This window comes from Eublepharis macularius, chromosome 10 (assembly GCF_028583425.1).
Source record: "Eublepharis macularius isolate TG4126 chromosome 10, MPM_Emac_v1.0, whole genome shotgun sequence".
NCBI lineage: Eukaryota > Metazoa > Chordata > Lepidosauria > Squamata > Eublepharidae > Eublepharis > Eublepharis macularius.
In genome coordinates this window covers 2,768,804-2,796,293 of record NC_072799.1, presented here as the reverse complement: position 1 = coordinate 2,796,293, position 27,490 = coordinate 2,768,804, and the positions used below count along the sequence as shown (strand labels likewise).

At 47.6% G+C, this 27,490-nt stretch overlaps 1 protein-coding gene across 2 annotated transcripts in view; it reads right to left on the bottom strand.

Annotated features, from left to right (window-relative positions):
* LOC129336546 (heat shock 70 kDa protein 12B-like) overlaps positions 1-27,490 on the bottom strand; it is a 53,072-nt gene that overhangs the window by 22,847 nt on the left and 2,735 nt on the right. For both annotated transcript variants that reach the window (XM_054989696.1, XM_054989695.1), the window contains exons 2-7: positions 19,317-19,378; positions 10,612-10,712; positions 7,312-7,436; positions 5,930-6,116; positions 5,552-5,656; positions 4,385-4,501 (exon numbers count right to left, since the gene is read on the bottom strand). In XM_054989696.1, coding sequence (XP_054845671.1) covers positions 4,385-4,501; positions 5,552-5,656; positions 5,930-6,116; positions 7,312-7,436; positions 10,612-10,712; positions 19,317-19,359 — 678 coding nt within the window. In that variant the 5' untranslated portion in view covers positions 19,360-19,378. The remainder of the gene's footprint in view (positions 1-4,384; positions 4,502-5,551; positions 5,657-5,929; positions 6,117-7,311; positions 7,437-10,611; positions 10,713-19,316; positions 19,379-27,490) is intronic.

Sequence of the window (27,490 nt, the reverse complement as noted above, 5' to 3'; positions counted from 1 at the left end):
TTCACAAATCTGTCGATTACAACCCTTATACAAAGTTTTAGTAAAGCCTCCAGCTTAATGGCAACACACTAGCCATTTATGCTGACCCACGAGTAACTCAAATCAATAAAGTGCTAGTGCAAGGTAAATATTTCATATCTCTACAGTTAAATTCGTACTAAATTATTGCACTAGCCCAGTCTGGTACATTCTAATCTCCAAGCAATTTATAACCGTAGGAATAGCAGTAAAGTGTCAAGTGCAGATAAATCATTCATAAAATCCATCCATTCATAAATATCCAGTAGTTGCTGTGACCACTATTCCTGCTGGTGCTGCAGCAATATCAGTTGGTCAGAAATACTTTCCTTAAAAGGAGTAGATTCCACTGTGATCACGACGGGTTGTCCAGACCATTTTCCCCATTTCCAAAAGTTCTTTTTTACAGCAATCACAGATTATCGTTGGCATTTGCTCAAGGAATAAAGAATCTATGACGTTACACCCCATTGACATTCCTCCCCTCCCCAGGCTCCACCCACAGATCTCCAGGGATTTCCCAACCCAGAGTTGGCAACTCTGGTAAGCACTGTTCGGTAAGGTGGGCAGGGGTGGTGGTGGTGGATCTTCATGGCCTCATTTGAGATTTAAGACACATGGGTAAAAAACCTGTCTATGAGTGATTCCGCACACATTGGATAATGCACTTTCAATGCACTTTATCAATCGTTTGAGGTGGATTTTTTGTTCCGCACACGAAAAAATCCGTTCCAAATGATCTGTAAAGAGGATTGGAAGTGCATTATCCAACGTGTGCAGAATCACTCTGTGAGTGAGCTATCTGCACCCCCCCCCTCCTTCAAGGAGCTCAGGGAAACATAGATAGTTCCTCCCTCCCCCGCACTCCATTTCAGGATGAATCGATCCAGTTTGTGTCATGGGACCTACGAAGCCAGTGACATTAGCATCAAAAAGGACAAGCAGGGGACAAATACGTTTCTTAGCGTGATCTGTAGAAAGGACTGAGTTGAAACTATTTAATAATGTTTGCATTCTTTCCCTCCCACCCATTGTAAAAATCATGCCCTGGTTTTAGTTATTGGGAGTTGTTGGGTGGGGCCACCTCTCCCCAAAGTGTCACTTATTTCCTGTTGAAATCAGCCCAAGTGTCCCAGCAAGAGCCATCGAACCCAAACTATGCTCTCAGACTCGTCGGAGTGCCTGCCCACTCGCAGTCTTATGGTCCCATGGACTTCTTTGTGCCGCTCATCAGCACGTAGCAGAACAAAGCTTCCAAATGGACTGTACGACAAGTGTCCAACCTGTGTCAGGAGTCACTTGTAGCTTGACTCAAAGACCATCGGAGGGGCGTGACTGTGGCTCCACGCTTTGCAGGCAGCATGTAGGAAATTCAGGGCCCAGCACATCCACTTAAAAGACCCCTGGAGAACTGCTGCCAATACCAACGAGAGCAACGGGTGGGCTGGCTCGGTAGGGCGGCTTCACAAGCATGTATGAGCAGCCCCAGGAGGGGACTTCAGCCTTTTAAAAAAACCACACCGGGTGTTTCAAGCACACAGACTCACAGTATGAAAATAACGCTTCTGAAAGGGGGCACTGCTTTCTTACTGAAGATTTCAGCCCCCTTTGTAAAGGAGGTCTGGGGACCAAAAACACAAACTATGCAGAAATGCTCTTGGCCACGGTGCAACGCCGGTTCTGGATTAGGCGCGAAGCAAGCAGCAGTTCCTTAACTCAGCCAACACTCCTGGTCTCAATTCTTTGCATGTCAACAGTTCTAGCCTGTGTCAGGCTGTGCTTGGCTCCCTGCCGGAGCCAAATGTGGAGAAGGGAGGGCCGAGAGAATGCAGAAACTGTAAGCCAAGAGCAGCCAAAACCGCTGAGTGGGGCGGGCGCCTCGGCGGCGTCTGACAGCCTGTGTGTCTTGTGCAGATGCCAGCGTCTGGCATGGGGGGGGGAGGGTCTGTCCGTGCAAATTAGCGGGTACTGCAGACAGCCTGCCACACTCCACGTGCCCACCAGTAAAGAGGCACTCCTGGCTCCAGCTTTCCTCTCTCTCTCTGTAGGATACACAGAAAGGAATTACGGAAGAAACGAGAAACTGGACTGCTTCTTTCAGCCCAGCAAAGCCCTGTATTTCCAGCCATTCTCAAGGCCGCCTAAAAGTAATCAGCCCGCATTGTCATCACAAACTCCATTCCAGGAAACTCAAAGCTGCTCCCGACAGACCTGTGGGGCAAGGCCAAGGAGAGGCATAGGGTTGCCAGGCTCCGAGTGGTGGCTGGGCATCTCCAGGAATTGCAACGGATCTCCAGAAGACAGAGATCAATTCCCCTGGAGAAAATAGTAGAGTCTGGTAGCACCTTTAAGACTCACCAACTTTATTGTAGCATAAGCTTTCGAGAACCACAGCTGTCTTCGTCAGATGCAACTTTATTGTAGCATAAGCTTTCGAGAGCCACAGCTCTCTTCGTCAGATGCAACTTTATTGTAGCATAAGCTTTCGAGAACCACAGCTCTCTTCATCAGATGCAACTTGACGGTTGCATCTGATGAAGAGATCTGTGGTTCTCGAAAGCTTATGCTACAATAAAGTTGGTGAGTCTAAAAGGTGCTACTGGACTCTTTACTAATTTGCAACTACAGACTAACGCGGCTAACTCCTCTGGATCTGTGACCCTGGAGAAAATGGCTGCTTTGAAGGGTGCACTCTATGGCATTATACCCCACGGAGGCCCCCTTCTTCCCCAAACCCCACCATTTCCAGGCTTCACTCCCCAAATTTCCCATCTTGGACCTGGCAGCCCTAGACAGGCGGGGATTCCTCAGTATGGTTCTCAACCCCCAAGTGAGGCCTGGAGATCTCCCAGAATTACAACTGACCTCCGGACTACAGAGCTCAGTTCCCCTGGAGAAAATGGCTTCTTTGGAGGGGGGGGGGGCTCTCTGGCACCAATTCCCAGCTGAGCTTCATCCCCTGGCTCCCTCCTGAAATCTCCAGGAATTTCTCACTCTGGGGTTGGCAGCCCTATTCCACAGTAATGAAGGGTTGGTTTTTACATCAGCGGGGGGAACAAAGCAGAATTCTGCCTATCCTCAAATTCTCCACTGCCCCGAGCTCATTCCTCCAGCTTGGTTGAGAGTCTCTCTAAACGTGACATCTTAGTTTTAAAAAGACAGAGCTGGCGGAGATCACTCCTCAGAGGATTCATAGAATCATAGACTCATAGGGTTGGAAGGGCTGTCTAGGGTCAGCTAGTCCAACCCTCTGCACAATGCAGGAAATTCACAACTAGCTCCCCTCCCCACACACCCCGTGACCTCTGCCCCATGCCCCGAAGATGGCAAAACACCACCAGGATCCCTAGCCAAATTGGCCTGGAGGGAAATTGCTACCTGACGCCATCTTCACCTCCCCGATGGCTCTGTCAATTTCACCTCCCCTTGGGGAAGCAGAAATGAAATTAACAAACCCTCTGAGGATGATCTCCGCTGGCTCTGTCTTTTTAAACTACCCTTGTGTAGATAGGTGAAACTGTCTTTTTAAACTACACTTGCTGGCTAACATTGCATCTCCCTACACTTGAGTGTTCCCATGTAAGATGTCTCGTGTAGAGAGACTCGGGGACACCTGACATAATCGGGTTAGAAACAAAAACAGCTGAAGAGATGGAGCCCGATGGGAGAAGGCAGGGAGAAGGGAGGCCTCTGCTTCCCTCTACTGCTCCTCTCTTGATGTACAAGCATACCTTTCCCCTCCTGCATTAACCATGAATTGGGCTTATGTGCAAACAGAGGCCACCTGCAGTTTGTCGGATTTGGCCTGGGGGCTTCTGTGCAGACCAGTCAAAAGCCCTGGACTTCTCTCCTGAGGCCTCTGTCCCCCAAATAAAGGCCACACAGTAACATGTCATGGGGAGCCCCACAGGCTGACAGGGGTGCGCTGGGATGTCCAAATAGCCTAGGAGCAAGCTGAGCTGAGGGGCCTCTTCATTGCTGGCAGCCCTCCAGGCATTCTTGGCGCAGACTCAGACTGTGCCAATCATGACAAAGGCAAAAGCAAAATTCTCCACCACCTCCTGTGCCACTACTAACCAGATCTGAACCAAGATGAGGCAACAGGTGAGCCTTTCTTCTTATGACCAGCGGAGTCCACTCCAAGCGCCCCTGCCGTGCTACCAGCACTACCGGAGCTTGGTTTGGCTTGCTTCTGGATGCCATCAGCCCCTACCCCCGTAACTTTATTGGAAAGAGCCCTTTGGTATCTGCAGATTACGCTCCTTCTTGTGAGGACAGAACTGACAGATTGCAGACGCTGCTCTGCTGGGATGGCACAGCCATGCAGCGGGAAGAAGACCTCAGGGGCCATGTGCTTCGGACTCACCAGATACGCAGCCTCTCTCATGAACTGTTTGGCAGGCTGTTTCCAGATGGCTGGCACCGTGATCACCCACCGGATGGCATCTTTCTCTGGCAAGGCTGGACACTGGTCCTTAAGTTCCTGCAATAATGGAAGGGGATGGTAGTCCAGGCTCTCTGGGTGGCCCAGCCCAGGGACCGGATGGCATAGAGGACTGTGCCTGGGAGAAAGCATGACAGTCCAAAGCAAGGCCAGCCCCAGAGAATGGCCCAGCCCCAGACACACAGAGAGACCACTACCCCAACAAGGCAGACTCTGGGATATCGGGGGGGGGGGTGGAAAGTGCTGTCAAATCATAGCTGGTTTATGGTGACCCCTGGTGGGGGTTTTCATGGCAAGAGACTAACAGAGGTGGCTTGCCATTGCCTGCCTCTGCAGCCCTGGTCTTCATTGGAAGTCTCCCATCCAATTACTAACCCAGGGTGACCCTGCTTAGCTTCTGAGATCTGACGAGATCGGGCTCGCCTGGGCTACCCAGGTCAGGGCACTCTGGGGCCCACAGCAGGGAAAGCTAGACCAAAGACCACAGAGAGAGCTGAGCAGAAACTGAAGAGCCACTCCCGATCTATATGGCCTTTCACTCGGCCACACGCATGGTGCAAACATGCTAAAAATATATCTTTTTAAAAAGAAAGTGGAAGAAATCCAAAATCCTCAGAAATCCAAATTCTGCAAATGATATCCCATCCCAAAGAAGACACATGCAGAATGTGGATGCTCAACAGGTGTGGCTCTTGCAAGCGCCTGCACAGGCCTACAGGGAACCTGCAAATTCAGGCTCCTCAGCAGCCATATCTGCTCAAGAATAAAAACTGGGGTAGAGTTGACAAGTAAATGCAGTTGAATGGGATGAGAAAGATCTCTAGTAGTCTCCAAAAGCAGGAAAATAATTCAAAAGGGGACTGGAAGAAAGGAGAGACAAAAAAGATCTTGGGAGACTTCTTAGAGAAAGACAAGGCAGAGACGTGATGACGGGCAGGGAAGGGAATTTGGGAGGAGATTGGAAGGGCTTGCACGGAAGCAGGATGCCTTCTCCCGACAAGCCAAGAACGGCATCTTCCTCCCCACATAGCTCTGCCCAGACCCCCCCCCCCAAATCTCAGGACTCCCCCCCCCACGCCTTTCTTTTACCTGCATCGCTTGCCGTTTGAAGAAGCGGAGCGCATGAGCAAAGACCTCCCAGGCTTGCACCTTCTTCCCATTGACGGCTTCCAGTTCCGTTTTCATTGTCAAATCCTAGCTCCAAGCAGGAAATAAGAAGCATCAACCAAGCACCTCTAGCCCAGGCTGCACGTTCCTTTGGTGAAGGCAGTCTGCACATGCTCAGAAGCATTCTCGTCTTTAGGGGTTCTAAACCCCAGGATCTCTGGTTCCAAATAGGGATTTCATTCGGGAAACTTCATCAGAAACTGATTTCCGGGAATGTGAATTTAGCACAATGCCTCAGTCCCTTTTCAACCCCTCTCCCCGCCACCGCCAAGAAAATTAGGGTACAAAAAATTAACTCACACTGGTGCTGTGGATCTTCATTTTAAACTTTTCAAAGTACAGCCAGTCCCGAGCCTCCTCGGGGTCAAGGTCGTGGTAGTAATCTCTGGCCGTGTAGCCGAAGCTGTGGAAAGCACCCTCCGGAGTCAGCAGTAGGCTGGTGGGGGTCTTCTGGTTGGCTACTCCGGGGTCTCCACCTTCCCATTTCCTATGTAGGGGGAGTGGAGAAAGTGGATGTTACCCTCTGCAGCTTAAAAAGGATGTTTGAAGATCAAGGTGGCAGAGCTCATCCGTTGGCAGGAATCATTCCACGTTAAAAGTCAAGGTGGGTGCACTTTCGTAGGTGGGTACGGAAGCCAAATCCAAATGCAAAATGTGGCAACACAACACAAAATGCAAGATCAGAAAGTTGAAGTTTTCAAGTTAGATGTGGAAGGAGATTCGTGAAGGCAACCTTGAAGTTGCATTGAATAATATTTAGGCAATTTTGAAGACACACAAAGTGCTTTATTCAGAGGAGTTCGCTAATCCAACTGGTGAAGAGAAAACTGAGAAGAATCCAGAAGGTAAATGATAAAGTGTCTATAAGGTTGCTCACAATCTTTTGTCTTCTCTTGCTAGGTGGATATTTCTCTGAAAGATATTGATTCTCCAATGTGTATCTAAAAAGTCATGTCGTGGTGGGAATATTATCGGAAAATAGCCTAATATTATTGATTTTCTTTTCACCGTTTTCTCTTCACCCGTCGGATTAATGGACATTGCACCTGTTCATACATTAATTTATTGTATATGACTTTATACTGATCAATAGAAAAGATATTGGAGAGCGTCTATACTTGTATTGATATTTCTTATATTTATGACACGTTGAGCACTTTTAGCACATTGCACTTTCTTAAAACCCTTTTTAAAACTTTCAAAATAGTAAAATTCCTTAAAACAACTTGTATGTCATTAGTATCTTTAACTAGACAAGTAATTTTGCCAAACTTCCGGCAGGGTTTTCCCTTATATGTTGGCAGTTCTTGTCCTCCAGAGGAGCCTGTTTGTTCAGTGAGTAAAGAAAGGGAGACCAGCAGCTGTGGGTTAGTCCCAAGGAATGCAACCCCCCTCCCCAGGTAGCACACAGTCTGCCTCCCCCAGACTCCCTGGCCAATCTACCCTCCGGCCTCCACCCTCAATGTTTGCTCCGCCATGTCAGCTGTAAAGTGACAGAGGTCCTGGAAAAGTGTTATCGTCAAATGCAGGTGCTGAATATCAAACTTGCCCACCTGATCTGCAAAGGTGTTCCTAACCATTCAATCATCAGGAATAAACCTTGCATGGGGGAATTGTCAGGAGAATTGGGGAGGGGTCAATTCAGCTCTCCTACGCTTTATTTCTGCTGGCAGCACAGATACCTCATCATGTGGATGGCCTCGGGGTCATTGGCAAAGCTGAAAGCGTAGCCGCTGGACGTCGTGCCAAAGTCAATGGCCACCACCACAGAGAAAGGAGTAGGTGGCTGCGTCCGGGTTTCATTCCTCTGGAAACAGAAGGCAGAGCATTAATATGCGGGCGAAGAGTCCAGATCACATGAACTCCATGAGTTTAGCCCACTACTCTGGTAGGAAACCCCTTGTCAGACTGGGGGGGGGGCGTGTTTTAATGCCCCTGTCACGTCAAAGAAAATCCTGCATGTTGAAAAGTAGCTCGCCAGGGAGAAAGGCTGAGTGCTGGATCCTCCTTCTGCACTAATTTAGTAACACTTATGGAGCTTTTTTAGGTATGGGAGCATTCAAAATATGACACATGCAGCTTGTTTTTCAAATCTCCTGCTACCATACCCTAATGTAGCTCTTCCCTGAATCTGCTAACTGTTGTTCATCCTTGTACTTTGCTCGGTGAATGTCTTAGCTGTTGATTATGTTGTATTTTCACTTGCATTGTGTAAGCTGCCTTAGATCTCAGGGAGAAAGGGGAACTTTGAATGAATGAATGAATGAATGAATGAATGAATGAATGAATGAATGAATGATATTAATTTTACAAAATATACACTGAAGACCCTGCTGGGTCAGAAAAGCATATTGCCAAAAGCAGAGAACAAAATGCCTCTTGGACTCTTACAAGCCAACCATGAAAGCTAAGACCTGCTGTATTTATTTACTTTGAAAATCTATGTGCTGCCTCTCTAGAACCTGCTTGGGATGGCACACAATGCTAATACCAACATGTCAATAAAAATTAGCCAATCCCCCGCCTCCAAAAACCCCACGTCTCTGTCCCCATTATTTGATATTCTGAAGTATACTACCCCTGAACATGGAGGTTCTGCTAAGCAAACATGGCTAATAGAGATGTATTGTCGAAGGCTTTCACGGCCAGAGAACGATGGTTGTTGTGGATTTTCCGGGCTGTATGGCCGTGGTCTTGGCATTGTAGTTCCTGACGTTTCGCCAGCAGCTGTGGCTGGCATCTTCAGAGGTGTAGCACCAAAAGACAGAGATCTCTCAGTGTCACAGTGTGGAAAAGATGTTGGCAGGTAATTTATGTTGGCAGCTATATAATAGATATAAATTACCTGCCAACATCTTTTTCACACTGTGACACTGAGAGATCTCTGTCTTTTGGTGCTACACCTCTGAAGATGCCAGCCACAGCTGCTGGCGAAACGTCAGGAACTACAATGCCAAGACCACGGCCATACAGCCCGGAAAATCCACAACAACCATGGCTAATAGCCATTAACAATTCACTTTCAAATGGGTTTCTTTTTAAAAAATGATCTAAGCTAGCAGTGAGAATGGCTCTGGGAGTTTGCACCAAGGTGGTGAGCCAACAGCTCACCTGTCTCCTGAGTACAAAGAAGCTGTATTATTATTATTAATTAGGAACTTTGATGCCCAGCCTTTCTGCTAATACTTGCCCCTATAATACTGGCTTCAACAAAGCCCTCTGGCACCGGTATTTTTCTATGCTCCCCTGGTTTGATTATGTGCACAAGACCGCTAAGGTTCTAGCCCCCATGGCAGCAGAGACAATTCTAAAAATGTGTTTGCAAAGAATGGAGGCCAATAATAACCAGCTGAACTGCATCCTGTTTTCTTCTCTTGTAATGATTTTTAACACTGATTTTTAAAAGTATTTCCTTAAAGAGGGTCACACTATAGGAGCGGAACCTCTGAGGTTGCTCCGTCAAGCCCAGTCTGTCATCTGAGAACAAACAAAGCAGAGCTGCTTCAGAAGAAGCATTTAAGAAAGTGGAAATTTACAGTAACACCCCCCTTCCACCCGTTCGAAGCAGAACTGAATAACATCTCAGCAAGCAAGCATGTGGTCCCAAACCACTGTGTGCAGGGCATGGGGCACTCGTACACACAGAGGCAGTCCGCTTTCCTCCTATTTGGGAATACAGTGAGAAAAAGAAAGCTTTTAAAAGGTCCAAAGGGATTTAGTTAGAGAGAAATGGTAGCTGGAGAAGGAATAAGCATATCATCTTGCCCATGGGATTTCCCCTGCATATGATGTCCCAAGCCCCTCACCAATGTTAGGAATGAAACATGGGGGGTGGGAATCTCACAGGAGAAAACTCTTCACATGGGCCATTTCCACACGGCTTACCTCTGCCCGTAACGACCTGGTAGATTGCGCAAAAAAATGCGGAAGATCGTGTTTTCTCGCGCGAGGTTTGCGCGATGTGACGTCGCGCAAATATTTCACAAGAAAATGCAATCTTCCATGTTTTTTGCACGATCTACCAGGTCGTTACGGGCAGAGGTAAGCCGTGTGGAAATGGCCCTGGTCTCTGCCATGCTTCCCAAGGTAATGCACAGACTGACTTGCTGGTTGTTGGAAGTGGGACGTGGGACTCATGACCACAAGATATCCGTTGCAGAGGCATGCCAAATTGAAGGAGGGAAGTGATAAATAAAGGGCAGCACAAAGCCACACAGCTAGCCTGAAATTACCCCTCTCCTCTTGCAAAGTGCAGGGACAGAGTCTGTGTCCCAAATATGTCCAGGATTCAATGGGCAGCTGCAGCTCCGAAAGGGTTCATTGGAACATGCACAGTTTGAAAACCAGGGCCCTAAGTGGCTGAAATTCATACTTTGGGGTGGAGGGGAGAACAGTGTTGCCCGGGGAACTGCATAAAGTTTTGTACAACGTGAAGTGGAGAAAGTGGATGAGGAAAAATTAATTATATTGTCGAAGGCTTTCATGGCCGGAGAACGTTGTTGTGGATTTTCCGGGCTGTATGGCCGTGGTCTTGGCATTGTAGTTCCTGACGTTTCGCCAGCAGCTGTGACTGGCATCTTCAGAGGTGTAGCACCAAAAGACAGAGATCTCTCAGTGTCAATTAATTGCTCATTCTTGAAATATACTAGAAAATACATGGAAATTTACAAACAGCGGGTTCAACATAAGCAGAGAGGCATTATTCTATTCTGCATGGCATGGCAGATAACCTGTGGAACTCCCTGCTGGAGTGTGTTGCAATGGCCAGTTTTAGATAGGGCTGCTCAGAGGACAAATCGATCAATGGTTACTACCCATGGAAGCAAAAAATGCCACCTTCATGTTCAGACACAAGATACCTTCATCTACCACTAGACCCAAGGGGTCAGAAGCAACCAAAGGCTTAGCAGATATGCCTTATCTCTGGGACTTGGGGGACTAAGCATATCAGTTTTTAAAAGGCACTGATTCTTTTTGCTTACCGGCGACTGGGACGGGGTGAGCGGAGCAATGCTACAGCTTTCATTGTGAAGTCTGGGAGAGTTTGATGGAGAAGGGGTGAGGGAACGCTCACCGTTTGTACCTGGAAAACAATAAGAGAAAGAAAGGCATGTTAAGTAGAACTCTCATCATCACCTGGAATGAGTTCAAATCACAGAATCGCAGAGTTGGAAAGGGTCATACAGACCTTCTAGTCTACCGCCCTGCTCAATGCAGGATGAGCCTAAAGCATCCCTGACAAATATTCATCCAGACTCTTCTTGAAAACTGCCAGTGAAGGGGAGCTCACCACCTCCTTAGGCAGCTGATTCCACCTTTGAATGACCGTGAAGAAGTTTTTCCTAATATTCAGCCGGTACCTTTCTGCATGTAATTTAAGCCCAGTGCTTCGGGTCCTACCCTCTGCTGCCAGCTGGAACAGCTCCTTGCCCTCCTCCAAATGACAGCCTTTCAAATATTTAAAGAGAAATCCCCTCCAGGCATCCACCAATTGAATTTTTTGTCATTGGAATGGAGTTCCAGTTCTGCATTGTCTCTCAGCTATTGATAGCCCACAAAGAGCAAACATAGGAAGGGAAGATTCTTGTGGACTAGTAACTTATTTGCAAGACAAATGAAAAGATCTGACTACGTTTCATATTTTCTCTCATAAAATAAAATAACATAGGAAGTGGGAGAATATAGATGTGTGTGTTCCAGCTCACCACTTTTTGCCACCTCCAGATTTTGAGCTATTGTGCCTCAGTTTCCCCACCACTGCCCTGGGAAGAAAGGTCATATTTATATAGCACCACATTCAGTACTGTAACTCGTGTCCCTTGAAATGTCCAGGTTAATTATTCTCACCGAACAGCTCCAGCAATGACTGCAGCTCTGCCTTCTATAAACCTCCCTCATCACTCCAGCTGTCTGCCAAAATCTAATCACATCTCAGAACTGCAAAGTTTAACAAGGTTTTAAAAGGGACGAGGCTGACTGGCTGAGCAGAGGGCAGACACTGCATGAAAATCTGCAGCTACCCCAACCTGAAGCGAACGAAGCCGAAAATAATCTGCTTAACCTTTCCCCTCCCTGTTGCTTTTTAACTCCAAATCAAAAGCTGTTTTTCCCCCCATCAGAAGGGAGAAGGTATGAGGTCCCTGCAGATGACAAGAAAACTGCCTGAGGGAAACGGGTGAATCAGCCTCTCTGTCTTTCCTCCACTCTGAATTGCAGGATTCCCTAGACTGATAGTTTGATTCAGGCGAAGAGAGGGGAGAACATGGCATTCCACCAACTGGAGGGGCTGCCCTATGGTGGCCAGCTTTCTCGCACCCATTTCAACATGTGTCAGCCACAAACAAAGACCTTCGTGAGCTCGTTGGACAGGTTAGCCAGTGTGCTCAAAGCCATCCCCGGCTGGTGACTGGTTTGCCCTAAGCCTTTGGAAGGAGTCTTGCCAAAAGTATTTCAGTGCAGAAGTAGCAATGGACTGTATCAGAGTCTTCTTGAGAAAAACCACTTGAGACCTCTGACAGCAACACACAGTAAAGCTTTCCCTTGGATTGGGCTGCTTCTGGCAATGCTGGAACAGAGGGAAAAGCTCCCTGTACAGAGAAGTATCCCTGGCAGACTAATTTTCTACAGGCAAAGTGGTATGCTTGGTGGTAAAGGTAAAGGTAGCCCCCTGTGCAAGCACCATGTCATTACTGACCCATGGGGGGATCATGATGAAATACCCATGGGGGGACATCGCATCATGACGTTTTCTTGGCATACTTTTTACGGGGTGGTTTGCCATTGCCTTCCTCAGTCATCTACACTTTACCCCCAGGAAACTGGGTACTCATTTTATTGACCTCGGAAGGATGGAAGGCTGAGTCAACCTTGAGCCGCCTACCTGAACCCGGCTTCCGCCAGGTTCGAACTCAGGTCGTGAGCAGAGCTTGGGCTGCAGTACTGCCGCTTACCACTCTGTGCCACGGGGCTCTTACGCTGTCATGCTTGGTAACTTCTATGATAATTTAGGAGGTGCGTTCTCCCACCAGCTTTGAAGAAGCTGATAAAGCAGTTTTATGGTTCAGGGCTAGTCTATGTAAGGTTGCCAAGAACATAGAGGAAAAAATGTCCTGGCCTTTAAACAGAGGCTTAATATTTATTAATTTATTAAATATTTATTCCCCACCTTTCTTCTTGGTTCAAGGCAGCTTGGAGAAATGGGCAGATGAAGCTTTTCAGAGCGTGGAAGTCAATAACATCGCTTGGTAAATCACATCTCATTAAACCTCTATTAAAGGGGCAGGACATATTTTCTCCAGGTTATTGGCAACCCTTCGTATACAACCCTGCCGGGCTAAAAGACTATTACCCTGTTGCACCTTAGCAAGTTTGCAAAGCAAGTAGTCAACAACAATAAATATAAGAATTTTTTGTATTTTTGTATCTTATATTTATATTTTTGTATCTTGTTTATATTTTTGTATCTTATGTTTATATTTTTATCTTATATTTATTCTTATATATATTCTTATATTTATTGTTCTTGACTAGTTGCTTTGAACATGTTTGCTAAGGTGCAATAGGATAATAGTCTTTTAGCCCAGCAGGGTTGGTTCCCTTTGGAGGTTGTAGATCCAGAGGAGTTAGCCGTGTTAGTCTGTAGTAGTAAAATAGTAAAAGAGTCCAGTAGCACCTTTAAGACTAACCAACTTTATTGTAGCATAAGCTTTCGAGAACCACAGCTCTCTTCGTCAGATGCATCAAAAGCTTTCGAGAACCACAGCTGTCTTCATCAGATGCATCAACAGCTTTCAAGAACCACAGCTCTCTTCATCAGATGCATCTGATGATGCATCTGATGAAGAGAGCTGTGGCTCTCTTATGCTACAATAAAGTTGGTTAGTCTTAAAGGTGCTACTGGACTCTTTACTATTTTGGTCATTGCTGTTCGGTTTGCACAGCTGCCTCTCTTTGTTGTTTAACCCTACGTATACGCCATTCTCTCCACTGCCATTTTATCCTTGCAAGAACCCTGTGCGATCAGTTAGGCCGAGAGAGAGAGAGAGAGAGAGAGAGAGAGAGAGAGAGAGAGAGAGAGAGAGAGAGAGAGAGAGAGAGAGGTCCTAGGTCATCCAGCAAGTTTCCAGGCATAGCAGGGATTTGATCTTAGCATATCATGCTAACCACTAAACCACCCTGGTTTTACTCTGTCATCCGGCTCATGTGCCCGGCAGCAGGTCTCCAAATATGGTTACCAACTCTGGGTTGGGAAATTTCTGGAGAGATTTGGGGGTGGAGCCTGGAGAGGGCAGGGTTTGGGGAGGGACCTCAGCAGGGTGTAATGCCATAGAGTCTACCCTCAGAAGTAGCCATTTTCTCCAGGGGAGATGATCTCTGTTGTCTGGGGATCTCCGGGATTCCCCAGGAGGTGACATTGCAGTGTTTTCATCCTCAGATCCTATATCAATAGGGCAGCGTGGGCTGTCGGCCCTGAGCTGGTCCTCCTACTGAGCACCAGTCTGAAGCTGCCTACTGAGTCAGGCTGTGCAGCTCGACATCATTTGCTCCAACTGGCAGCCACTTTCCAGGATCTTGAACAGTGAATGGCCTTTTTTTGGAGAAGCTTCAACCACAGAGAGCAGAATGTTCAAGATCAGCTTCTCTTTGCATTTGTGAGTCTGTGAAGCTGCCTTCTGCCATCCAGGCAGAGAAAGGCCTTTCTCTTGAATGAAGATTGGGTCCCTCTATCTCCAGAATAGTAGAGAGTCCAGGAGCACCTTTAAGACTAACCAACTTTGTTGTAGCATAAGCTTTCGAGAGCCACAGCTCTCTTAGTCAGAAGCAACTTTATTGTAGCATAAGCTTTCGAGAGCTACAGCTCTCTTTGTCAGATGCAACCTGACGGTTGCATCTGACAAAGAGAGCTGTGGCTCTCGAAAGCTTATGCTACAATAAAGTTGGTTAATCTTAAAGGTGCTACGGGACTCTCTACTATTTTGCAGCACAGACTAACACGGCTCCCTCCTCTGGGTCTATCTCCAGGGCATATGCTTGATTTGCAGCTAGCTCCCACAGAAAACTGTCCCCCAACCTCTTGCTTTTTATATCAAAGATTACTGGAACGAATCGAGACCAACAAGATCTTGGGTTGGGAACTAGTTGGCTTTAGGAGAGGATTTTTCCACCATCGATCACCATTTCATTCTTGCTCATTTAGCAGAAAAGTATACTGACCCCCAACGCCCACACGAAACCAGACAAATCTTGACCCCCTGATTCTACTCACTGCATTTTTGTCCTGCTCTTTCACTCAAGAGCTGAAGGAGGCACGTGTGGTCCCCCCCTTCTCCATGTGGCCCTCACAACAGCCCGACGAGGTAGGTTAGGCTAAGACAGAGACAGAGAATGACTGGCCCAAGGTCACTGAGTGACCTTCATGGGCAAAGGCAATTTAAACTGAACTAGTTGACCTGTAACCACAGGACTGTACCCCAACTAGGGGGGGGGCCTGTTTCAGAGGGGTAGGGGTAGGGTCCAGCTCCAGGAAGGCAGCAGTGTCAGCCGGCAGCCCTCCCCTTCTCTGTGACTGTGAAGGAGGGTGTGCGCTATTGTGGAAGCCTCCTCTCGCCCACACAAGGCCAGCTTCATGCGCCAGACACATCTCCCCGTCCTGCCGCCGCATAAGCCGCACTCCCCCTTCCCAGCCATGGCACATGGTTCCAATTAGGGGAGCAAGTTAATTATTCTCCTCCCGCCCAATTCCTCTCCAAGCCAGCCACGCTGACAGAATCCAGCTGTTGCTTTGGGAAGGGAGGCGGGGGGGGGGGTCAGCTTTCACTTTATCAGTCGGCATCTGCACCCCGGCAGGGGGCCCCTCTCGGAGCTAGAGGGGGGAGAGGCTGGGCTCTGCCAAAGAATCTGGCCAGCTTTGCCCAAAGCTGGGCAGGAGTCCCAGGACCTCCTCTTTGCTAAGGTGTGCAATCTACCTGGGGAAATTCTCCTGCAAGAGCCTCAACAACTTCATTTGAGAGGGGTGCGCACAAGAGAATTTCCCTGGCGGATGGACCCCAAAGGTCAGACCTCTCCATCTCCCACGCTGGAGCTCATCTGAGGCTCCCCTTGCGTTGTGAGCTAGGTTGACCCACAACTTACATAGGAGAAGGAAGAAAACACGCACCATTTTAGGGTAGCCAGCTCCAGGTTGGAAAATTCCTGGAGATTTGTGGGGTGGAAAGGGGTGGCGCCACAGTGTCCACCCTCCAAAGCAGCCTTTTTCTCCCAGGGAAGTGATCTCTGTCATCTGGAGATCAGCTGAAATTCTGCAAGATTCTGATCCAATATCACCTTAAAGGCCAACTAGATTTCCTGAGTATGAGTTTTGAAGACTCGGCGCTCCCTTTGTCCGAGTCCCAGTTCCCCACCTGGAGGTTGGCAGCCCTAATTGGCTGTCAGCCTGCCAGAAATCCACTTTCTGTCCTTTTCCACTTACATCTCCTTGGAGCACTCCCTGCGAGGAGTCAGTGACTAGCACGACACGGCGTCATGGCCTCCTCCGCTGTTCCCTAAGTGAGTTTTGCTGTCTCCATTGGCTGTCGTGTTAATATTTCATCGGGTACAAAAAAGGAGAAGGGTTTTTAACAGAGGCCTAAATGGAAGGGCTCCTGGGAAGATTCATCCCCGCCGGCCCTCCAGGGGATGGGGGCAGGCAGATAAAATAAAGAGGCTTTTTGATTGAAAAATAAATAGCAACTCCGGGATCAAAGCAAACAGAAATGAGCTCACAGGGTTGCAAACCAGAGGCCTTGCAAAAATGAAGCTCTGATGAGACAAGACAATGTCAGGTGTAAATAAGGTTTAACAACACCGGATGTAAGGCAGTGATGCTTAGGGCTGTGAAACTGCAATTCTACTGTAAGCAATGCTGAATTTTCTGATCCTGTATAAATTAGGCAAACTGTCAGGATTTATTTTTTCCACTTTTTCCAGTCTTGAGGGGGAGGACACAGTCCAGAACCACCTACCCCCCCGCCCCCCATCCCAGGAATCTTATCTGACTATCTGTTCAGGGAACACATGCTCTAAAGAATATCTTCACGGCCATGAAGGCTAGAATCTTGCTTTCTTTTTAAAAGAACAAAACTTGATTCTCTGTATTCTGCTACGCCCAGTGCAATATTTTGTACCTCTTCTGTGCTCCAGCAGAATTCTGGTGCACACAGCCTGGTAGCACTACCCACAAGGAGAGCACACAACCCCACACAAAGGTTGTGCACTGTTAATGGGCAGCCCAGAATGGGCAATGCTATGGCGGAGGCCCCATTGAAAGGGACAGAGGAAGCAATCATGCCCGCAAGAGTTCCCCCCTTGCTTCATATTTGGGGGCCTGGCTGAATGAATGAACCACTATGGGGGGGGGGAGTTTAGAAAAGCAGCAGCTAAGCAAATTGCCTCCCCCAACCTTAAAAATACACCAGTAAACTCTATTCTTAAGTCATTTTTATGAGGAGTAATTTATGCAAGAATTGTTTGTTTCCACTAAGTACTACTGCACCATAATTTGCCTTATGCGGGTATTAACCCTCGAATATTTTAACATGTCAGGATAACCATACATTAAAGTGCTAATGCTTTACAAGAGCCAGTTTGGTGTAGTGGTTAAGAGCTGCATGACTCTAATCTGGAGAACCGGGTTTGATTCCCCACTCTTCCACTTGAAGCCAGCTAGGTGACCTTGGGCTAGTCACAGCTCTCTCAGAGCTCTCTCAGCACCACCCACCTCAGAGGGTGATTGTCATGAGGATAATAACATACTTTGTAAACTGCTCTGAGTGGGCATTAAGTTGTCCTGAAGGGGGGTATATAAATCAAATGTTATTATTATTATATTATTATAATTGGTACACACGGACCATTTCCAGTTCAAAAGTGCTATTAATCGATATTGCACTAGCCCAAATCAAAGAAGCATACAAGAATTATTGTGCATGAAAGTGCAGACCTGAGTACATGTCATGATATCATATCCACAACTTTCATTCAAACCAATAGTTGATACACGACTATTCATAAAGCTTGTACCTAGCAGTATGTGTGTTTTCATGTAATTTAACCTTTTAGCAATTTATTGATGTTTGTACACATTTGCAAAATTTAATAAAGTTTTATTTGTTTTAAAAAAGCATTGAGAAATGGGATTTTAATATTAGAGGGTTAATACCCACATAAGGCAAATTATGGTGTGGTAGTACTTAGTAGAAACAAAAAATTCTTGCACAAATTACACCTTATAAAAATGACTTGAGTATAAAGTTTATTGGTGTGTTTTTGGTTAGTTTGGTTTCTCGACATAGTTTTTCTGGTTAGCTTGTTTTATGATATCCTCCTTCTCGCTGTCCCCCAATCTCAAGGCATCTCTGGTTTGGTCATCATGAGCCCCAATGTCAGCCTGCAATCAGTTCCTCCAAAGGTCAGAGATCCAGAGGCACCTGACGAAGAGAGCTGTGGTTCTTGAAAGTTGACGGTGCATCTGATGAAGAGACCTGTGGTTCTCTAAAGCTTATGCTACAATAAAGCTGGTTTGTCTTAAAGGTGCTACTGGACTCTTTACTATCAAAAGGTCAGGAATGTGACGAGGTTTGGGGGCTGCCACATCAGAACGTAGGTGGAGAGGGTACTTTGTCTTGGAATGAGCTGGGACTCCAGGCCCCAGATTGGCAAACTGTAAGGTGAGAAAACTGCCATGCAAGTGAAGGGAGACTGCTGATAAATGGACAGCCTGTGCGCCCAGTTCTATAGGCTGGGGACCAGGGCTGAATTAAGACATACTGAGGGCCTAGGATTTGTCCGGTTAAAGACAACCCACAGCATTATCCCCAAATAGTGATTTAATACTTACTTTGTATTTGGAGGCCTCTAATAATTTGACTTGAGCAAGGCTGTCAATGATAGGATGTTTTGGAGGACATTCAGTCATACAGCAGCTATTAAGTCAGCCCATAACATGCGCGCGCACACACACGCGCACACACAATCTGAGGTCCTGAACTGTAGCTTGCTTAGCTTGTGCATAAATCCAGCTGTGCTGGGGCCCAAAGACCTCCTTAGGGACCTGAGCTAGCCCAGAAGAATGTTGCACTTGTTTCCCTTTGAACATCAAACACATCAAACACATCAACCACTTCCCCGCCCCGTGTCATAGCCCAGTTTGTTTGTGAAATTCCTCAAGGCTGCTTTCACCGGGGATTTTTCCCTGCCTGGACAGTAGAAAGACCTCACATTTCTGAAGAGCATATAGGCAGCTGTATCAAGAGGAAGCACAGAGGGGGAAAATGCTGCAGTTCAGAATCCAAATTGCAGGAAAACCTCTGCGTGAAAGACCCCAAGATGCCACAGTTCCACAGAGTTCCACAGAGGTAGGAAAGTCTGGAGAACTCTGGTGTGAAACCTTCTTAGATTCTGAGCATCATCGAGATGCAGGGAATTAGCCAGTTCTTTCAACCTGAGCACTCTCTTTAAAATGAAGCTGATGTATCAAAACATGTTTCTGGGTAAGAAGCAGATGCAGCAGAGCAAGTCTGAATGGAGCTGCCCTCAAAGACACCCCCCCCCCAAGAAACCCTCCACTTCTGAGATGAGTGTACTCTGGTAGACCCTGGTGGGCCAATTGCTAAACTGGGCTGTCCCTTCTGTGCCACGCAAGGTGCCTTACCTATCTGGAGAGTGTGCATTGCAGGTTCGTCAAATAACGACATCTTCACATCACCTTTCCGGCTGCAAAAGAGCAAGGAGCAGGTCAGCTTGTGTTCCAACAGAAGTTTCACAGTGATGCCATTATAGGGCCTGCCCCATCTGAATTCCACGGCCCTGCCTGTTTCTTGAAGGCAATATCCTACTTAGCCCATGAATCCCTGCCTCGTGATGGGCCTTACTCCAGATGGGCGGCTATGGATGGTTTGCACTTGAATATCCATCGTTTGCCTCCTCTGCACTTGATTTTTGGTAATGTGTGAAGTGGCTCACTGAAGTGAACTTCATTAAACGTGGTGTAAGAAGGTAGGAAAGTTCAGTTTGAGGTCTTCTAGCCCTGCAGGCTAGTGGTTAAGAGGTGGCACCAGGGATTGGGCTCAGTCTCACCTATAGTAACAACAACAACAACAACAACAACATTTGATTTATATACCGCCCTTCAGGACAACTTAACACCCACTTAGAGCGGTTTACAAAGTATGTTATTATTACCCCACAACAATCATCACCCTGTGAGGTGGGTGGGGCTGAGAGAGCTCTGAGAGAGCTGTGACTGGCCCAAGGTCACCCAGCTGGCTTCAAGTGAAGGAGGGGGAATCAAACCTGGCTCTCCAGATTAGAGTCCCACCGCTCTTAACCACTATACCAAACTGGCTCTCTGCCATCATCTCACTTTAGACAAGATTTAGGTCCAGTAGCACTTTAAAAACCAACTAGATTTCCAGGCTATGATCTTTCAAGAGTAGGATCTCTGACTCTCGAAAGATCCTAGCCTGGCAATCTAGTTGGTTTTTAAGGTACTACTGGACCTGACTCTTGCTCTTCTACTGCAGACCGACATGACTACCCACCTGAAAATCACTTTAGACAAGCTATGCTCAACCTCCTCCCATCGCAATACAGAGATAGTAATACTGGCCTACCTTACAGGTCTGTTGTACTTATTACTGGATAATATATGTGAAGTGCTTTGAGCCACAAAAAAGTGCTATATAGTTGCTAAATGTTATACAAAATATGCATATCTTGCATATCATATATGTTCAAGGCAACTTAAAACAAACTTCAATACTCACAGTAAATGCAACAAGCATACTGTTCAAACAGTAAGAGCCATAACAACAGGTAAGAGCTTGAAGCACAAACAGTATAAAGCCCAGAAGTAAAACATGCAGCTTATAACAGCCAGGGTCTTTATGGAACTTGATCATAGTCAAAGCTTTGGGATAAAATTCCCCACTCAGAGATGCATTTGACACATTTCTGCCACACCTATCCCCAAAGGGCTCAACACAGTGAACAACAGAGATCAAATAATTAGACACAACGCAGATAAAAAAGGTTATCAAATATCAAAAGATAAAAACCCAATCCACCAAACAACAACAAAGAGTGGTATTTTCCCTCTAAAAAGAAACACAATCTACATTGTTGAGCAGCAAAACAAAGTGAATTGCCCTCAGTATGAACAGAACGCACTGTGGAAAGGAAATCACAGAATCATAGGGTTGGAAGGGACCTTCAGGGTCATCTAGTCCAACCCCCTGCACAATGCAGGAAATTCACAACTACCTCCCCTTCCCCCCACACACCCACCCAGTGACCCTTGCGCCATGCCCAGAAGACGGCAAAACACCATCAGGACCCGTAGCCAAACTGGCCTGGGGAAAATTGCTTCCTCACCCCAAAGTGGCAATTGGCATGTAAGAAGGAGCCATGAGAACTAAGCACTGATGTAGCCCTTCCTGCCCTCCCCCTCATGATCTGCCCAGGTTCACTGAATCGGCATTGCTGTCACATGGCCATCTAGCCTCTGCTTAAAAACCTCCAAAGAAGGAGAGCCCACCACCTCCCGAGGAAGCCTGTTCCACTGAGGGACCGCTCTCACGGTCAGGAAGTTCTTCCGAATGTTTAGCCGAAAGCTCTTTTGATTTCATTTCAACCTGTTGGTTGTGGTCAGACCATACCGAGTTGACGAGCCCCCAGAGAAACCACAATGAGGCCATAGCCCATTCCAGAACCAGCCTGATTGCCAGTGGAGGCCAAGATGGCAAAGCCAAGGGAAGAGAATATTGGGGTGCTGTGCAGGATTCTGCCCAAGGAGGCCTTTTTGTACCCTGACACAGGCACAGCAGCTACACAAGTCATTCAGATAAGGGGTTCCCAGGCTAGGAAGGGCTTCTAAGCTAACAAGCAGCCCCTGGAATGAAGCCCAAAAGCAAGCAGGGAGCCCGTGTCAGTGGTTGACTACAGGTGCGTTTGTACACCCTGAAGCATCTGTTTTGAGCTGTCTTCAAGGGCAGCTCTATTCAGAGCATATAGCAGTAAGTAACACAGGGTTGCAGCCTCATGGATCAGCAGATTGGTTGAAGGGAGAACAATTGCTTGTTTTTTATTTTATTTTATTTACATCATTTATCGCCAGGCTTTCTCACGGAGAGCTAAGCGACAAGAGATGAATTACACGAGGAGGCGCACGTGAAGGAATTCACAATGTGAGCCGGGAAGCTGAGTTTTAAAAGAGATCGGAAGGCTCTGTCAATTTTTCCTCTCTGCAGAGCCAGGGACAGGGTTTGTAAATTTCCTCTTTGCCTCCTCAAGGCTCTGTCAGTTTCACCTCCCCTTCTAAGAGGCAAAGAGGAAATTAACAAACCCTCTGAGCAGCATCTCCCTGGCTCTGTAGAGCGGGGAAATTAACAAAGACTTCTGCTCTCTTTTAAAACTTGGCTTCCCGGCTGACATTGCAACTCCCTTCACGTGCTCCTCCTTGTGTAATTCGTCTCTTGGAGCTTGGCTCTCAGTTTCACCTCCCCTTCTAGGAGGCGAAGAGGAAATAAACCAACCCTCTGAGGAGCCATCTTTGCTGGCTCTATAGAAAGAGGAAATTGACAAAGCCTTCCGATCTCTTAAAACTCAGCTTCCTGGCTAACATTGCGACTCCCTTCATGTGCTCCTCCTCGTGTAATCCATCTCTTGTAGCTTGGCTCTGAGAATCAAGGCGGAAATGGGTGAAGAAAGAGGCCTTCCTTTCAGTTTGAACCTGTTTCTCAGAGAGTGCCATAGGGTCAAAGAGCTTCTTTGCCTGACCAGATAGGGATAACTTTACCCCGTCTGAAACAAGACCCCTCCCTAGAATGCCTGCTTTCCCAGCCTCCACCTCCCTCTGGTCTGGATCCCATTTCAGCGGGTTCAGCTCCAGCCACTTGACCTTTGCCACCAAGCACTAACTGTGGACCTCTTGTGGCAATCATTAAAAGGCTTTAGAGAATAAAGACATTTTTGTCCAGTACCTAAAAGCTCAAAAATCTGGTCCAGGTAAGATGGGATGGGAGAACTATATACCCTGCCCTGAGTTTCTTGGAGGAAGGGAGGGATATAAATGCACAAGACAGACAGCTTTTGTGGCTTGAGAGTTCCAAAAGACTTGGTACCACCACAGAGAAGTCCCTGCCTCTGGCACTCACCCACCTTGCTTCCACCACTGGGCCCACACAGAGCTCTATTACTACACAACGGCCTGTTCTCACATGCAGATTCAGACTTGATGTTGTGCCTGTTCTGTAGAAGCAGCCTGTGCAATCATAGGTGGAAGGTACTAGCGATATCAGATCTAATCCTTAAACATAAAAGGCAAACCGTGTTGCCGACGACGCACATTTTATCCTTTGCAGGAGCACGAGGATAAAAAGTGTGTCATAGCCAATACGGCCTCCAGAGGGCGCTGCAGTGGCAGGATGGCCAGGCGAGCCGACCCAGCCCTCCGGAGGATACCATGGCAGTGGGATAGCCGAGCAAGCGAGCCCGTCCCTCCAGAGGCCGGCACTGTGGCAGGACGGTCAGATAAACCAGCCCACCCCTTCAGAGGCTGGCACAGTGGTGGGAAGGCCAGGCGAGTTGGCCTGTCCCTCTGGAGACTGCACTGTTTTCTAAGACCCTTTTTTTAAAAAAAAAAAAAAAGGGGGCTCTGTTGCTAGTTTGGAAAATAAATTAATCAACTAGGGAATCCTCCCAGATGAAAAAAGATTTTTCATCTTGTTCCAAAGACAAAGACAATCTCTGCTTGAGGCCAGAGAAAAAACAGTGGTTCTTCTTCTCAGAAAGTATAATGAATGTCTCAGAGCTAAGCTACAAGTGACGCCTGACACAGGTTGGACACTTGTCAGCTTCCCTCAAGTTTTGATGGGAAATGTAGGCATCCTGGTCTTGCAGCTGTAATGGAGAGCCAAGCTGTAAAACCAGGACGCCTACATTTCCCATCAAAACTTGAGGGAAGCTGACAAGTGTCCAACCTGTGTCAGGCGTCGCTTGTAGTTTGGCTCTCAAGCTTGCTTCCAGGGAAGGTTGTACTCACCCCTCCCATTAGGGCCTTGAAAGGGCTGCATAAAACTCCTGGAATGAGTTCAGGTTTGGTCAACGACTCTGGGCTGTCATGGTTAATAGAGACTCGCTGTCTGGAACTAACATATCTGATTGCAAAACGCTGGGGACAAAAAAAGCCCCCGGGGAATACTGTCTGGGGGGTGGGGGCGGAGATAGCCCGTTTTCCTGGCACCCGGCTGCAATCCCTGCCGACAGCTTCAAGAGGAAAGCTCTCGTGCCAAAAACGGACCTGCCGCTCTCTTCCTGACCAGGAACTCTGCCTATAAATAGAGAGAGGCAGGAATGGGTGGGATCGAAACGGCCTGGAAACAGTGTCTGCAGACCGGATTTAAAAGCACGCTTCATCCCTGTGAGGTGGGTGAGCCTGGGAGATGGTGAGTGACCTGAGATCGGCTGGGAGCTTCCACGGTGTGGGTCGGGATTTGAACCCGGGGTCTGCAGAACACAGCAACTCTAGCGGTCTCATAAAGTGCTTGCACAACAGGCACTATGCCCAGATGGTATGGGCACTATGCCACCAAAACAGAGGCAGTATATCACGGGGGCTACTTAGTAGTATTCTCTTGTGCATCCCTGGGATCTGGGGTGAGCCTCCTGTTTGCATCTCCTCAAGGACAGATCCCTGCAGGCACCTTGGCCAAGCCAAGAGGCTGCAGGAGCAGATGAGCCCTTGAACAGACTGGGAAAATTCTCCAGGGGCTCCTGCCCTGGAGAGCCGCTGCGGGCCAAAGGCAAGCCAAACCCCAGCGGCACCTGGTAGCTCCACAAGGGCTGCTTGGCTCAAACCCAGCCAGTGGTGATGACAACGGGTGCCGGGGAGCCCTGCATCTTCTCCTGGGCCACCAAGAGCGGGATGACCCCAGGTAGCATTGCCGGGCGGAGGCTGCTCTTCTGGGAGCCAGCTGGCAGTGGGAAAGGAGAAGCCGACAGGCACGCCGTGGTCCCTCCCTGGGATGTTACCAGCCTTGCTGGGCTGCTGGGCCACGTCAGTGCCTCAATCCACCATGAAGGTACATGACTTCCAAGCAGGGTTGAGGTCTGGAGTCTCTCCCTTGAGCTCTCTTCAGGCAACAGCACGTGCAGCCCAGTCCACCCACCCATGGGACCACAGGGCTAGAATTTCAACCTTGAAAACAACTGATTATGCCAGGAGTTGCAGTGCTCAGACTCACGGCCTTCGCCTTCTCCCATCCTCCCCGCTTCCGAGCATCTCTTTGTTCCTCTCCACAGGGTTCTGGTAGCGAAACCATCTTGTTTCTCATGATGTAAAAGGTAAGGCGAACTGAGATGACAATTTCCACCTGGGGAACCAAAGAGCACCGCCAGGGCAAAAGCCACAGAGGCCAGACTGGGTCTGCCAAGACTTCCTTGAACCCTGCTCCCTCCTCAACCCCATCCCACCAAATGGGGGGTGGAAACCGAATGAATCACCCCACCACAAAGCAGCCATCTTTTCCTGTCAGCGCATAAAGCGCTTTACAAGGCCTCACTCAGTTTTCCTCACAACGGGGTGGTCAGGGACGTAACTGAGGGAAAGGGCTCTCCCCCTGGTTTGGCTCTTCGGCTGGCCAGGCATTGACCCCTTTTTCATCTGTGTGACAGGAATGAGTAGAGAGCCGAGAGAGGGCAGGAAAAAATTAGAGTGGGCAAGTAAGGGACCTCACCCAATTCTACCGAGGCTGAGGAAGAGCCCCATAGCTACTGGGTGACTGGAACGGGGTTATTCATCTACAGACAGTTAGGCTTTCAGAAAGAAATATTAAGCTCTCGCAAGGTAAACTACCAAAGCCCTTTTTAGATTTAATGGATAATTTGGGTCTAACTGTTGTCCGGATATTGAAAAATGTCACTGTTAAAGAATATATTTAATTTGCAGAGAGACATAAAATACATTCAAGAACAGATATGTTTTTGACTACTAATGATTTAGTTACGAATAGAGTTGACAGGTCCCTTGAGTCCTGGTGGGGGACTGGGAACCTGGTACTCACCCTCTGCTCTCTACGGCATCCCTTCTCGTGCTCGCGTGCATAGTGTACACGTGCTCCCGACATGCGTGATGTCGTCACTTCCAGGAAGTGACGTCATCATGTAGGTCAAAAGGTGGCCCGGCATGCACTCCTGCACTCACCAAAGGGCTGAATTGCTCCCCCTCGTGGGCCCAATTCAGCCCAAAATGGGCCCGTTGCAGAGTGCAGGAGCCCAGGGGCATGCCACACCGCCCAGGGGTACGCCGCACCACTGGGGGTGTGTGCCTCCCCTGCTGGGGGGGGAGGTGGGAATAGGGGATCCCCCGCCCTGGGTGGGGGATTGGCAGCCCTAGTTACAAAGGCTTCAAAGGTAGAAATTCTTCCAAAGACTTTTTGATTATGCTGTGCTGGTTAAATTAACATTTTTGATTAGAGAAAAGACTTTGGATAAATATTTATTTACATGGAAACTTCTTACTGACTTTATGTTTGAAAGAGAAGAACTAATAACTGTTGACTGGATATTGAAAAATGTGCCCTTTTGAAGATTAGGAAGAAAGGAGAGATAGTTAAGTGTTAAACTTAGTTTAGAATAAGTATCAGCTTTTGATAGCTTCAAATGGAAAATTGGCATATATTCCTTCTAATTCGTTTTTCTATCTTTCTTTACTCTTTTTTTCCCTATTCCTCTTTCTATAATTCTATCTAGTTCTTTTCATCTCCTTTATCACTGTATGTTTTATTATTATTTTGAAATTTTCAGTAAAAGGCATTATGTCAAAAAGAAACAGCCCCGTGGAGGCAGGAAAAGATACATTTACAAATAATTTCAGGTGGGTAGTCATGTTGGTCTGTAGTAGAAGAGCAAGATTTGGGCTTAGTAGCACCGTGAAACTATTTGCAAGGGCCCACTGAATGACGGGAGAAGAAATAGAGCCATGTTGGCCATGAAAGGTTCACAAGGGGGGGATGCCCAAGGCAACCCCTCACCTCTCACAATCCCTGCCCAGGGGCCAAAGCAGCAAATGCTCCTTTGTTCTTCCTTCTCCAGGTGCCCCAGGAGCCCAACGTGCCCAGAAGGCTTCCTGGACTCTTCCTCTGGCACAAGGGCAGTAAGAGGTAAGAAGTATTCACTGCTGTGGCTTCTGAGAGGGGCAAAATTTGTCGTCTTGCAGAACCAATGCCTCACCCTGCCTCATGATAAACCCGGCTGTGCACTGCTAGGATGCAAGTCTCTCTTTCTCAGACATCCAGAGGAGTTAGCCATGTTTGTTTGTAGCAGCAAAATAGTAAAGAGTCCAGTAGCACCTTTAAGACTAACCAGCAAAGTTGGTTAGTCTAAAAGGTGCTACTGGACTCTTTCTCAAACAGTGGAACGTGCATGGAGGGCGTTCACTCTGAGCTCTCCACATGCTCAGAATCAGGCACTCACTTTGGAGACAGAGCGGAGACTTTTCTTCTCTCCCCTTTTCTCTTTCTCTGTTGTGGTATATTTGGACTGAGGCTTCCATTTATTTGCAAAGCTCTATATTTTATCTATTTTATTTATTTATTTACTTCATTTGTATCCCACCTTTCTGTCCAATGGGGATGCAAAAGTAGTTTATGTTATTCTCCGATCCTCTATTTTGTCGTCACAACAACCTTGTGAGGCAGGTTAGGCTGAGGGTACGTGACTGGCCCCAGGTCACCCAGCGATATTTGTACCTGGGTCTCCCAGATCCTAGTATGACACTATAATCAGTACACCACTCTTGTAGGGCAAGAATTTTTCAAAGGAAGAAAG